This window comes from Aulonocara stuartgranti (assembly GCF_965226115.1).
Source record: "Aulonocara stuartgranti genome assembly, chromosome: 20".
NCBI classification, from domain to species: Eukaryota; Metazoa; Chordata; class Actinopteri; order Cichliformes; family Cichlidae; genus Aulonocara; species Aulonocara stuartgranti.
Window position 1 is genome coordinate 30215195 of NC_138956.1, and position 14352 is coordinate 30229546.

Below are 14352 nucleotides of genomic sequence, written 5' to 3' on the forward strand. Positions count from 1 at the left end.
ATTCGTTCAAATTAAAGAGTGAGCAATAAGTTATACGTACATCGTTATCAGAATCTAGTTTGCTGCTGGATTCAGGAAAAAATACAAATAAAGTCGCTTCTTACTGAACTCTGTGATTATTCCAGCTCAAGAAAAATGTTCAGCTTTACATACTTTAACTGCAAAGATAAACTGAACATGTTATAACAAGGATGGCAAACTCTGTTTTACGAAAGGCTATGTGGTTTATTGATAAGTTGCTTAATATGAGATGGGATGGACGCGGTTTTTCCAATAACCCAGTTTGGGCCATGGTGTAATGGCAAGAATTTAGACATAAGCCACACAGTAAGTAACAGCAGCACACTGCTGTGGTCATGGCAGGTCAAAGTAACTTTTTTCTAAAGGTTTATAACATTTTTTTTTAACCTTTATTAATGGCTGAATCCAGCGTGTCGCTTTCCATCAAATGGCTGAATAATTACCATTTAACTTTGTATTATGGACACAGGAGAAGATAAGAACAATTACCTATACTTTTACATCTTCCTCCAGAAAATTACATGTAGTGTAACCCTCTGTTTACTTAAAGGAAATTTATACTTCCATGTTCCACTCTACAGTAAAATGGCTGTTGATTGGTTCCTAGTTACAGGGGGGACAACTGTCATCTCTACTCTACATAATTATCCCATAGATGCCATTTTATTTTTTTGGTCCCTCATCCTATATCCTTGTAGGTACTTTCCTGTCCCATTTAGTAATTACAACTGTAATAACAACTTTACTCAATCACAACATGTTTTTTCCAACGTATCAGTTTATTTGGCAGCCCTAAACCATTTTGACGTCACATTTCATCAAAGTCAGAAGCCTTAAGTACTTGAGTTTAGCATGCATCTTTGCTTCACAGATGGACAAAAACAACAAAGATGCACTGGTTTATTTTGGGTATTTTAGGTTTGCCTCAACTTTGTGCGAGTCGCTCACCCTCACAAAACCTGGAAGGCCTGTTTTGGGCCATGAAAACAAAGTACAGAATGGCTTCTTGTATGTGTTGTCAAGTAAATGCACCATCTTCACCGTTCAGCTTTTTTTTGCTGTGTGAAACAGTGGAAAAACACATGCACTCTAGCAGCGCAGCTCAACTGATCATCTAAACTAACCACAGTGGAAAAACCCTATTAGTCAAAGAGCCATATAGTTTATAAACATGTTCAGTAAACTACGACTTAACTCCTACCATAACTTTCCTTTTACAGAAGACATCAAACTCAACACACCACCCAATTATAGATTTAAATGTTTATGTCCTTTAGACATGAACAACACAGCAGAAACCACTTCCCGAGGCGACACCGGGGACTAGCTAACCCCGTGCAGCACAGATTTATATCGGATAAGCAGAAGGCTACAGTTTAGCACTGATGTGTGAGGAAGTACAGTTGCTGACTCAGGCCTTGTGTCAACAGTAATAACCTATTTAACTGTCAGCAAAAATCTGATATGTAAAGTCAAACCTCGGCTAAAAGCATGTTCACATTGTTCTTTTCTTTTCATGTAAATCTTATTTAAAGACATTTTAATTCACCCGGCAGGATGTCGGTCTCCGAGCAGTCGGTAAAAAAACCCATCAGTGACACACATGACCTACCTGTGACTGTTTGAAGACATCTCTGGCAATGGCGTCGAGGTTTCCCAGGTCTTTGATGGAGGCGACGTACTCTGAGACGGCTTTGATCACCACCTCACAGGGCGGCAGCACCAACTGATGGGCTCGCACCTGACAGCAAGAGAACAAAGGCTCTCATGTACTTATATCGAGCTACGAGGACAGCGGCACTGTGAAACAGCCGCATGACAGACAGGTAGATTTTTTAAGAAGCATTGCACAGAAGCGGCATTCATATTGCTCACTTTTTTTTATTAGATATTATACACTTTTTTCTAAGCAACTTTGGTGATATATATATATATATATATATATATATATATATAAAAAACACCAAATACTGCAATGTTCACCAATAAAAAAATGACACTTTTGACAAAAGAATGATTCCAATAACAGAACGATCGCGTTACAGATATGTGGCTTTTGGCATGTGCCCATAGGAGCGTTAAATTAATAACGCCTGTTCCTCGCTCTGAGGGAGAGGCTGGTTAGGTTTATCAGTTTGTTTGCAGGGTAACTAAAACTTTATGGAGAGCTTTGCATGAAATTTGTGCCACTGGTGGGGCTTGGCCACACTTGAAGAAGAAAGAAATGATTAACCAATAGCATTTCGTGGCAGGTAGTGAATATCAGAAACTCTAAACTATTGATCGACTCCTGGATAGGAATTTTCCACTTTAACTATCATCTGACCCATTTCAAAAATAGTCATTTGTGTCCATGTACACGAAAGTGTATTTTCCTTTTTTTTTTTAAAGAGTGAAAATGTCAACGTTCGAGTCTCATAGGTCACAGATTATTATCTACATTTTTTTTAACATGCTATTAATTTTATGATTAATTTGCATGGAAAACCACTTTGTTAGAGCCAGGCATTCAAAATGACTGAGATTTAGGTATAGAAAAACAACTTATGTTTAGTCATAAAGACTCACTGTGAAGTTTAGAAGCTAAACTATGTGATTAGGGTCAGACATCATAAACAGGTTAGGTCTAGTCTTTAAAAGATCATGGATAGTGGGAAACAACGCAGTTGCCACTTTTTTCAAAGCTTCATTTCTTTGGTTAGCATACTGACAGATTCCACACGCAAGCCCTTGGACTGTGGGAAGAAGCCAGATTATCTGGATTGAAAGATCCCAAAACCTTCTTGCCACAGTGCTAATAACAGTCCCACCTGCTGAAACACTTTACTTACAAAGTCATGTTGACTGTCACAAAAAACCAAAAGAAAACAACAAAAAAAACATGACATTTCATGATCATGAGCACGATCTATGTTCACAAGTATTTCACAAGTTATTTACCTTGTGAAATACTTGTGAACACAGATATGTAGATTAACCTCTGAAGTCAATCTACATATGTGTACAAGAATTACCATTCCTGCCAAGGAATGTTAAGATAAGTAATCACTAATGGAAATCAATAAATGTTAAAAATGAAAAAACAAATTAAACTGGGAGATCTGCTTTCCAGTTCCAATATGATACCAGTGGTGTTGCTTCAGGTATTTGCTGATAACAAGTACTCATCCAATACCAGCGCTAAATTAATAAGCCTTATCCCTCAATGCTAGGAAAGGACTTGTAATCATCATTTTATGTGTCAGGAAACATACAATATGCAAAAGTAATGGACTGATATTTGCTGATAAATTAATGCATATCAAAGGAAAAAGCGTAAAAGAAAGATAACTGTATTTATGTAAGGGAACTAATTCATTAAAATTTGTTGTTTACCGGTCACACCGGCTTCTTCTTTCCCTGCTCTCAGTTTCAATGTGGGTACACCTCTTCATATACGAGAAACAAAACAGATGAGAGGAAGATGAAGTGAAGATAAGAAGCGAGTAGAAAACAACTTACGTCACCCTTAAAACAGAAAATCTTCTGAACAAGTGTTAAACTTATTGGAACTATAGAAAGAGGGTGAAAAGTCAACAAGGATAGCGTAGTCATCTGAGCCTTTCAATTATCGTCAGCAAAACTTGTTAGTGCAGGTATTCCATACCTGCTGCAAACTGCTAACCCTTTTGTTAGCACTATTTCTAGCAACTGGTGCACTGCTGCTGAGGCATGGCAAAGTAAACACAGACCAATGTAGAATTAAAATATTGACTGCTTGCCACCAGTATACAACTTCTTGAGTCACTGTCAGAATAACGTTTTTTAAGGTTCATCTGCCTCTGCATTTGTCTGGCTAGCAAAGATAAACACTACCTGTATTTTGGGGGTTTTCAGCCATAGCTGACTGTGTGCTTTAAAGGGATGGATGGAATTCACAGTATTCACATAATCATATCAAAAGAAGAAGAACATTTCATTTGGATGTTAACCTTTGACAATATCACTGAGGGGCAAGGCCTCTCTCGTTTAACGTTATCTGATCCCTGATCACTTATATCCACTGAAGCAGAACTGACTGTAAAATATTTATAAGAATCCAGGTTGTCTGCTTTTTACAGGATAATGGGAACTAGGCTATACTGTTATATCTTGGCACAAAGAGTCACTTTTGAAAGTAAAATTAAATTTTAATGCAGCCACCAGGAGCCCCGACCTTTGACAACACTTACCACACACTGTGTGATGGGAAATTATAAGCAAGCTAGATGGAAAGTAAGACAAGACTGGCAAGTGAACCAGCAGCGTACTGCATTACTTCAAGCTTGAAAACACAATCATATAAATGCCGTGTCAGCGTAAACCACATCAACCACATTGTGCAGAGTGTGGACGAAGGCTGCAAATGCTAGCAGTGCTACACACCACACTCGGCACTCTGTAAGCCATTAATTGTAATACAACGTCGGTCTGCCACTGTTGCGGGCACAACATCAAAGTTCAAAACAGCCAGTGGAGGAAACGTTGAAGGCATGTGACTTAAGCACTGCACCCGGACCACGGGACCAAAGGCCTTTCTTGGAAACAGGTTCCATCCGGTGATACACTTCAGGTGTATTTTAACAGTCAGCTTGTTGGAACACGTCAATACATTTATTTATTATCATTTGCTACAAACATTTCACAATAAAAGCCTTCTAAAGATCAACAGATGGATCTTGTTGTAAAAGGGGGAAAAACGTAGTGAGAAAAATAAGACACAAAAATGAGGTAAGGGTTCATGTGACATTACATACTGTTACAGCTAATATTTTCTTTTATTCGCAGAGAACTATGGACAAAGAAGCAATCGTTACCTTGAGGGAGGCTAGTGGGTGTTCTGGTCCCAGCAGACTCCAGTGGAAGGCAGCCAGGTCTTCATCAGGCAAAATATGATTTCCTGAAAGAAAGAAGTTCTTAACTTTTTGTTGCATCAGTGAACAAAAACAACAGACAAAGGCAGCTGTCAATTATAACCAACGTACAGGGGTGTGTCCTTCAAAAGTAAGAAGTGTGGTATATAGTTTGGATTTTGAGGTGTGTGCCATTGTATCGCTCCTCACCCAGCAGAGCAGCAAAGCAGGGCAGGTGCTGTGTCTTGAGCCCGAGCTGCCTGGCGGCCTCGGACAGCAGATACTGGTGTGTGGTCAGGTTCTTTCCGTTCCAGCTCAGTTTGAGCGCATGCGAGGAAAAGTAGGCGGGGACGTTGCAGAGGGCAAACTCTGAATCCTGAGCGATCAGGCCTGCAAATCCATAGTCCCTGTAGAGAGAGAGCACTTCCTGGTGGTGGTCCTCCAAAGTCTGTACAACCTGTAGATACAGAGAAGACAAATTTGTTAGCTCTATGAAATTTCGCACCACCTCTTTCATATTTAAAGTATAAATGGATTAAGAAAAAGTTATTTATTGCTTATCTGATCACTGTTTAAGTTGCTTTTTTTAAGAATAAGAGACAAGTTTTACTCAAACTTAGCTTCTCTAATTTGTGGCTTTTTGATATCAGCGTTTCCCCACACAGAGCCTGGAGGTTTATTTTATTAGCTTTCTATACAAGTTTACAAGTGGAGAGCCTGCACACTCTTATTTTGAAAGCTGAGCTGCTGCTAAAGTCTGTATACAAGTGACGGAGCTAGCCATTGGGATGTTCCGCCTCAACCTGAGACTTTTTGTTTGAATAGCTATCTGTCTGAGAAAACATGGAACGCTGCTCAACCATAGGCTAGCACAGCTGTCAATCACACAGCACACCTTACCCTGCTTTACCCCAACTGGTTTTTGTTGTTTTACACCAATGGGGACCATAATTTACAAAATAAACTTTCTGCTGCATTCATTAAAACTTGAAGCCAGTGGTTGAGACTATAAATGGTCTAATGAGATCACAGAGTAAGAGAGCTGAAGGGAGGTTTAGATAGATTGGACTGTAGAATTTGGTCACCCACACCACTGTAGTACAAGACAGCTGGTTGGTGAATCACGATGGGCATTTTTCAGTACTCCCCAATGTTTTATAGACCAGATGACATTTCAGAGGAATTGAAATTATTATTTTTTTTTGAAGTGGACTGCCAATGGAGAAAATGACAGTCTCTCGTGCAAGCTGTCACTACAACATACTTCGTTTATGATGAATGTAGATGACAGACTAAAACTGGCAGTGACACATTTTATGCCAACACAATACTTCTGCTCCACGGTCCATGACAAGGTTTCATAAAACACTGTTTGCTCGCAAAATTACATCTGAGGCAAAACTGTGCTGTACTGGTTACTTTCAGTGTCCTGGTGATGCATCTTTCTCAACATATGGCCGCGTAATATTCTTCATAGTTTGTGGATGAGGGGCCATATTTTTGTCAGATAGAGGGAGAGCACTACGGCCTCGGGATTATGTGGAATCTTTTTAATCGATGTCAGCGTTGATCAATGTGAAAACTAAATAATTAGACAAAGCTTTGTTATTAAAATTCCATTTAATGAGCTTGTAATCAAATATCTTTTTTTCAAATTAATGCAATATGGGACAAAGATGGCAAGGATGATTGAGACTTGTTTAAACTATTTCATCTCTCTGTATCACTAAAACCAAGCAAACATTAAGAATCAATCCATTTTAAGATCTTAAATAAAACTGAAGAATGAACAATGTCAAAACGATGCAAGACATTTATTATCATTGGGAAATACTAATTAGTTACTATTCAACAGTGCTAGAACCACTACAACACGATGATGCTTTTAAATCAACTAACAGTGAAGCAGACTTTAAAAGCCTAGCAGCGATATAACAATGACATTCAGCGACTGGTAGCAACAACAGTTAGCGACAGGGAGAGTGGGCGTGTACGAAGTGAAAATTCAAAATTTTGAGGTGGATAATTGAAGTGACTACCAATGGGAGCAAAGAAAACCACTGATTGATGTATAAAAAAAACTTTAGGGTGACAACTACCGTGTTAAAAAAAATGCTGTAAGCTCAATTATATAACGCAGTTTACTCAACATTAGTTTACTGAACTTAAAAAAAAATCTTTAAGTCTTTTTTTTCCCCCATCAACTACATATACTGTATACCTAATTCAACGCACAAATCAGTAGGTTAAAAACATGAAAGTGGTGGAGCATGCAGATGCAAATATATTTGACTATAAAGCCCAGCGATTCTGAGAAAAAGGCTGCGCTAACTGTGATGATCCTTCCACCTTCGTTTGTTGGATCCTTTTATGACTTTTACTGTTTTGAGATAGCTTGTAAACCAAGGACACTCTTTAAGCCCACTCAAATCGAGCTGAACAAAATGATGATTGCGTTTGTGCTTCAAAGGAGAGGATGAATGCACGATGCTATGAATAAAAGGTCTACAACCCAAGACAAAATGAGTGACATATTTATAAAGGCCTGTGGCTAAATCCAAAGTAAAATGTTAATTAAAATTTCAATAATCAAGCCACAACATGCAGTAAACACTAGAGACGTGCATAACTAGTTGACCAGATATTTAAACGTTGCCACCCTCACTAGTCAGCATTAGAAACTAGTTGGTTACACATTGATGTGTAGCAGTTGGTTGTCAGATGTTATTATAGCCATGGCAATAGGCTGTATTTAGTCCCAAATATTTTGAGTGTTTTTGGGGGGGGATTAGTCAGTCTTATTTTTTCCCCCTGCATATTTAAACATTCAATAAATTAGTTGCCAGGGACATCCTCAGTAAATACCTGACTATTACAAATATTCAAATTTATTTAATTTTATTAAGACTAAGAGTAGGTTATTAATTGTTTTGGTTGTATGGTCTTTGTTTTATTTAAGTTAACGTTTATAACAATGTTAAAACGTTAAACGATCGTGGCTCAAGAGTTGGGAGTTCGCCTTGTAATCGGAAGGTTCGAGCCCCGGCTCGGACAGTCTCGGTCGTTGTGTCCTTGGGCAAGACACGCAAGACACTTCACCCGTTGCCTACTGGTGGTGGTCAGAGGGCCCGGTGGCTCCAGTGTCCGGCAGCCTCGCCGGACACTGTCAGTGCGCCTCAGGGTGGCTGTGGCTACAATGTAGCTTGCCATCACCAGTGTGTGAATGTGTGTGTGAATGGGTGGATGACTGGATGTAGCGTAAAGCGCTTTGGGGTCCTTAGGGACTAAGTAAAGCGCTATACAAATGCAGGCCATTTACCATTTACCAATTTGTTTCTGACAGAAGAATGAATGCCCACTTAAATAGAAATTATACATCAATAATGGCATAATATACAATAAAACAGCTAGAATCTTAAAAAATATTGTGATGTGAATTTTTAGCCACACAGTCCAGTGCTAAAAGTAAACAATTAGTTTCAGCTTTAAGTCTGTATATCTAGAATTAATACCAGAGTTTAATGACCAGAAAAAGGCATGTGTAGCAACTCCAAAAACACTAAACTGGCATCCAGTACACATAGAAGTAAGCAGAGACCCAAAGCTGCACAGATAAGAACAACAGTAACTAAAGTGAAGGTGCAATGCAAGCAGAGGTGAAATACTTGGAGCTGCAGAAGCAACACAGTTTCTCAGAATACAGGTAGGGCAAAACAAGCGTGCACACATGGGAACTGTGAGTAACGATGCTGTACGAGCACATGAAGCATCAGAGTGTGTTGTGTTGTAATGTAGGTGGGATTTTTCTATTCTAACAAGTATCCTCTCAGGAAACAATATGGCACTGTGTTTTTGTTATACTAGCTATGGGAATGTAGATCAAAGGCAAAACATGATAGCAGGCTACATAAAGCTGACAAGAGGGGACTGCTAGAGGCACATTTATGGCTCTCTAGGATGCATTATATATTTCACATTACTGTATGATAACAGCAGAGTGGTTCAGTGCATTTATAAAGCACATTACTGATGTTTCAAAAGGTCAGATGCACAAAAATATTTTATTTCTAGTATTCTGTATAGGGCTGTGCAATATGACCAAAATCTCATATCCCGATATAATAATTCTATCGTCTGACGACGATATAAATCACAAAAATGTAACATTTTCTGTAAATTCTGTGAATCTCGGGCAGCTCGACTTGCGGGAAGCGTTTCCTGCATGAAACTATACATTTTTAGACATAAGTTGTAACGGCCGCCGTTTTCTTTGAGTATTTATTACACGGCGTGCTGCGGGGAAAAGCCTGTTCTAACGTTTGAGTCTAAGGTTTATTTTTTAGCACCTGGAGGCTCTTTTTTACTTCTCATCTGTAAATAATCTGCTCTTTCACGTGATTCAGTTTATTTTGAAAAGTCTCAACAGGGTCTTGAGCTTTATTGTGAAAGGCTTATGTGGAACATAAACAAGCGGACACGCGATGGTGTTACCGTCGTTGTTGCTAACCACAACGCATAAAAACAGGCGCTTGTCCGTCTGTAGTGTGGTTATATTAAATATAAGAGAAAGAGAGAACTTTAAAGAAATTAATATAGCCACTACAGTGACCATCAGAACGATGACAAAATATTGCCTCAAACAGTTTATTTTGCGACACCACGAAACAAACAATAGCGTAAAATTAAAGATAGACGTTTTTATATCGTCATCCGATTTATATATCGTTATATCAAACAGCCCTATTCTGAAACACCAACTAACTCAAATATACAAATTAATTCAAAGTATACCACTGTAAGTCACCTGGGAACTATAAATAGTGCTCCCAACTCAGCAGCTGCTCAACAATGTATAAAAAAGTTCACCGAGTTCATGTTATGTAATATATAGGCTAGACAGGTCATGCCTTAAAGTACATGTTTCCAATCTCCACTTTGGAATGACAAATTCTTTTAGACCAAGCATTTATCACTATATCTGAATTTATCTTGGACAGACTTCACCTCCTTCCAGACCGTTACAAACACGGGGCACCAGCTGCAAGGACCAGCTAGAGATACCAATTGCTAAATTCTTTAAAATCATGACAGTTGTGTGAGACATATCAAATCTACAGAAATCTTGCTGAAACACATCTAAGCTATTAAAATCCAGGCATTTAGAAATCCCTTTTTGGACAGGTATTTTAGGCACCTCTGAGCAGGTGACTTCTTCAAACAAAAGACAATAAAGTAGCCTGTTATCAGGCAGAATTATCAGCCGTTTACACTGACTTTCATGTTTAAACACGAGGAAAAACAAAAAAGGACTGACAAGAACTGAATCACATCTATGGGAAGGGAAAATAAATGAGAATAATTATTTGAAAGTAATGCAGAATTCCCCAAGAGATTTGCTGAATTATACCCCAGATATTAATAGCATAAAGTGAAAGGTGAAAATTGGCCTAAAAATTCACCATGAATAAGTGCAACTAAATGCCCTGTGCTTAAGCCTGCATCCATGATTGACAAGTACTAGGGGCTCAAGGAACAACTGGAGCAGATGGGGAAGGTGAGGACGGTCCCAGCAGATTCCAAACGCATGTGAGTGCAAAGAAGAGCAGCTACACACAACAGCTAGAAGCAAATATGTAGCTCAACCGGGTAGAAAAAGCCTGTGCAAATTTTCATAAATATCATCACTGGTGTATATGGAAAGTGTAGAATTTCTTTTCTTAAATAGGCAGAAATCCTACATTAAAATTCAGGGACTTATAAATATATTTTTGGACAAGTGTAATGCAAAAGCAGGCTATATCACCCCCCCCCCCCCCCCCCTCCAAAAAAAAATAAAAAAAAATAAAAAAATAAAAAATCACAGAAGTAGCTCACTAGCTCACTTTCAGACAGAATTATCAAGTATTCACACTCTGATTCTCATGTTTGGTCCACAAGCACAAAAGAGACCAGAAATGAAATCATGAAAGCAATACAGAATGCATGAGTGAGACTATACACTACATCCCAGATATATGCAGCATAAAATGATGCAGAAAAGATGGGAGGGGGGAAAAAAATCACAAAGAGTGCACTAGAATAAGTGTCTGGCGCTCCAGATCTAGTGGGTTGGAAAAAAAAACCTATGCTCAGGATTTTGGGACTACCAGTGGCCAAAAGAACAGGCGTGTCTGAAGCATTGGAGGCTGTAACCCCACAAAGCAAAGAGCAGCAGCCACATGCAACAGCTAGAAACTGACATCTGGCTTTGCTGGGTGGAAAGAGCTAGTCCAAAAAACACTGCTTTAACAGAAAGTGATTGCATTTGTGCAAAAGAAAAAAAAACAAAACGGAAAAAAAAAAACAACGAAAAAATAAGCATAATAATAAGACTCAGGTGTTCACTCGTTTCTGTGGTTAGAGCTGCTTCTTGCACTTGCCACAAACCAGGGAAGGCGTTAAAACGGTTGTGAATGATGCAAACAGCTAAATGGGCCTGCTGCACCTAACAAGTGTAAAATGAGCGGCACGCCGTATGACACGACCACAATAAAACAACTTTCACACAGCCATGATTGATCTGCTTACCCGCACTCGGAAGCGGAACATGGCGAGGCGGACACAGTGGCTGAGGCAGGCCGGGGGCAGGAACCATGCCCGGGGAGGCGGGGTGGCCTTGCTGCCGACGTGGTTGACTATCAGCTGCGCCGTCTGTCGCTGGCTCTGAGCTCGCCGCGCCCACTCGGGCCAGCGCTCCTTCCCCAGGGTGCCGTTGAAAACCACGACCAGCTCCAGGCCACCCTGGTACAAGCAGGCCTGCGACAGGGCGGCCAGGTATCCCAGCATGGCGTTCCACTCGCCTCCGCACACCCAGTCCGTCTGGTAGCCGCCGTACAGGCGCTGCAGGCCGGAATCAGCGTCGATTAGGATCCTGGCAGGCGGGGGCGGGGGAGGCATGGGCCCGGGGTGATGTGGGTGGTGGTGTGGGTGATGATGGTGAGGGGGCTGGCGGGCCGCGGTCCGGGCAAGCTTGAGGAGGTCCACGGGGACCGTGGCCCCGGGACACCGCTTCTCTAAATACTCCTGAAAGCCCTGCACTCCCATGACGGTGTTATTGAGCCGGTGCGTCTGACCGGGAGCGGGCTCTGAATACGTTCTGTACGCCGTGTTTGTAACGTGTTGTGGGGCGAGACTTGCAGCTAGCTGTGCACTCCGGGGCAAAGCTAACTGGTCTCCGATGTAGTGACAAAACTGTAGTTTAGTTAACCCAGCAAACCAACTTGGCTGTCACGCTGCCTAGCAAAACGAGTCACCATGCACCGCCGCACGACTGTTTCTGGTAGTTATCCCAAGATATCGAAATGCCAATTTGTTTGTTTTATTTCTTTACTTTAGTTTTGGTCGAGGGTGCTCAGTTTAGTGTCCATCCCTGTGGATTTTTGGTGAGATGCCAGAAAAGGCCAGTGTAGCTACCTACCTACCAGAAAAAGTTTAACACGTTTCCTGCTCCCATAATTTGGCTTTAACAAGACCAGCTTCCAAAATGCAGTCGGTAGCGAGTAACAAAAATGCAGCGAGATGGTGGACCGAGAAATGTCTGCAAAATAAAAAAAAATCCCGCTGTTTTGTGCACATGAAACAGATGCAATACTGCGCTTTTTTTAGTTAGCAAACCCACAGGCTGGATGGCCAGTTCGCGGACATGATGGTGAACCGAGCAGCTTGAAAACCGTTTTTTTTTTTAAACCTGACAGATGAAAATGTTCACATTTATTCGCCACTGGCTCTGGGAAATTTCAGCACGTGTGCTACACCAGCGTGCAGGATAACAGGTGTCAGAATATTAATTTAACACAAACTAATGAGCAGCGTGCCTGGCTGCACTAATATTTGCTAACTGTGGCTAAGCTGCTAGCTGCTGCTGGCAGGGTCCCCGGCGTGATTTGACGCGTCAACTCCCGAAGACAAGTCCGGGGCGGACACGACGCGGAATGAGATGGATGTTTGACGAAAGAAAAGAAAAGTAACTAAAAGAAAATAAAAATAAAAGCCCGATGGTGCCTCCCTCGCTTTCTTCCACGCTCACGGCTTCATGTTGCAGAGGGGAACGTTACTTCCAAGCGACGTCAGCCATCTTGCGACTTCCTCGCGGCCCAGTGGAGTGGGAGGGAAGGCGGAGGGAGGCGAGGAAGGAGGCGCGGCAGAGCGCGGGGAGCGACGGGAACAGTAGTCTGACTATGGCATAGCGTCCGTCCAGAACACGAGCGTCGGCAACGAGAAAAAACTACAACTGCCAGCGACGGTTTGTACGAGGATAAAAAAGCTGGAGAGCAGCAGTTCTCCAAGTGAACCCAGTAAATACGTGATTATTTGACAGTTCAACGTGCAGACCGTTATTTTTTCTTTAAAATAAAAGCATAAAAGCAAGCAAAATGTATCGAAATATAGCTGGTGTTTTATATTTCTGATATTGACGCACCAATCTCTATCGTGTTGAGATTTTTTAAGCATTTTATTCAAGGAATCAAAGTAGTATAAAGTGGTCAACTACAAAATAGATATAAATTGGTGGTAGTTTAAAATGAATCAGTTACTTAAGCAGTGTAACAGGTAGAATGGCGCTGTCCCACCTGTGCCGAAAGTCTTTGAGTTTGTCGCCTCCTTGTGGCAGCATATATCAAATGTGCTGTTGAGAAAAATCAACGTACTGTATTAAAAAAATCATCTTAATAAGTCTTTATACAAGTTATATGAAAAGAAAGAGGAAATGAAGAATGAAATGAAACCAGGTGGCGTGGTCTGAGGGGAAATCAGAATAGCTCTGGACTCCACCTGTGGGAACACTGTGCAAGGTTTTCAAGCTGATTTCTGGATATGACTAGAAGAGTAACTGAGCCTGTGGTGACTCAGGAGGGATGTATTAAATGAGAAATTCTGAAAGCCTAACATTGCTAACGTCTGCCCAGCAGAGACTCACCTGCTCTCTCACATTAATGGTTTATTTCACTTTAGACTCTGTACATTGAGCCACAGTAATTCTGTGAAAAAGGATATTTGAGACACTGTTATTTACTTCTACCATTCAGTAACATTAAGCATGTTTAGTATTGTATCCAGACTACTGAAGTTTTGCAAACATGTGACTGCTGGATGGAGGATTGTGTGAATAAGGCCCTGGTCAAGCTTAGAGACTGCTCTGGTCATCTGGCAACCACCATTTATGAAAGAAAAATGATTATTCCCTGACTGGTTGGAAGGTTGCTGGGCGAATGACTACCAAGGCCAGGAAGATCGTGAAGGACCTCAGCCATCCCAACAACAGACTGTTCTCTCTGTTGAGGTCAGGAAAGCGATTCCGCTCCCTGAAGACCAACACAGAGAGACTGAGGAGGAGCTTCTTCCCGCAGGCGATACGGTCTCTCAATCACACCACCACACAGTACTGACCCACACATACAGTTCTTACACACACTGGACATTC

At 40.9% G+C, this 14352-nt stretch overlaps 1 protein-coding gene across 1 annotated transcript in view; it reads right to left on the reverse strand.

The window, feature by feature from the left end:
• The window catches only part of fam120c (family with sequence similarity 120 member C), a 38739-nt gene extending 25516 nt beyond the window's left edge, over positions 1-13223 (reverse strand). Inside the window, exons 1-4 of the mRNA XM_082519762.1 lie at positions 11460-13223; positions 5103-5349; positions 4857-4939; positions 1634-1762 (exon numbers count right to left, since the gene is read on the reverse strand). Of these exons, the coding sequence (XP_082375888.1) occupies positions 1634-1762; positions 4857-4939; positions 5103-5349; positions 11460-11975 (975 nt within the window). The 5' untranslated portion in view covers positions 11976-13223. The remainder of the gene's footprint in view (positions 1-1633; positions 1763-4856; positions 4940-5102; positions 5350-11459) is intronic.
• Positions 13224-14352: the final 1129 nt, after the last annotated feature.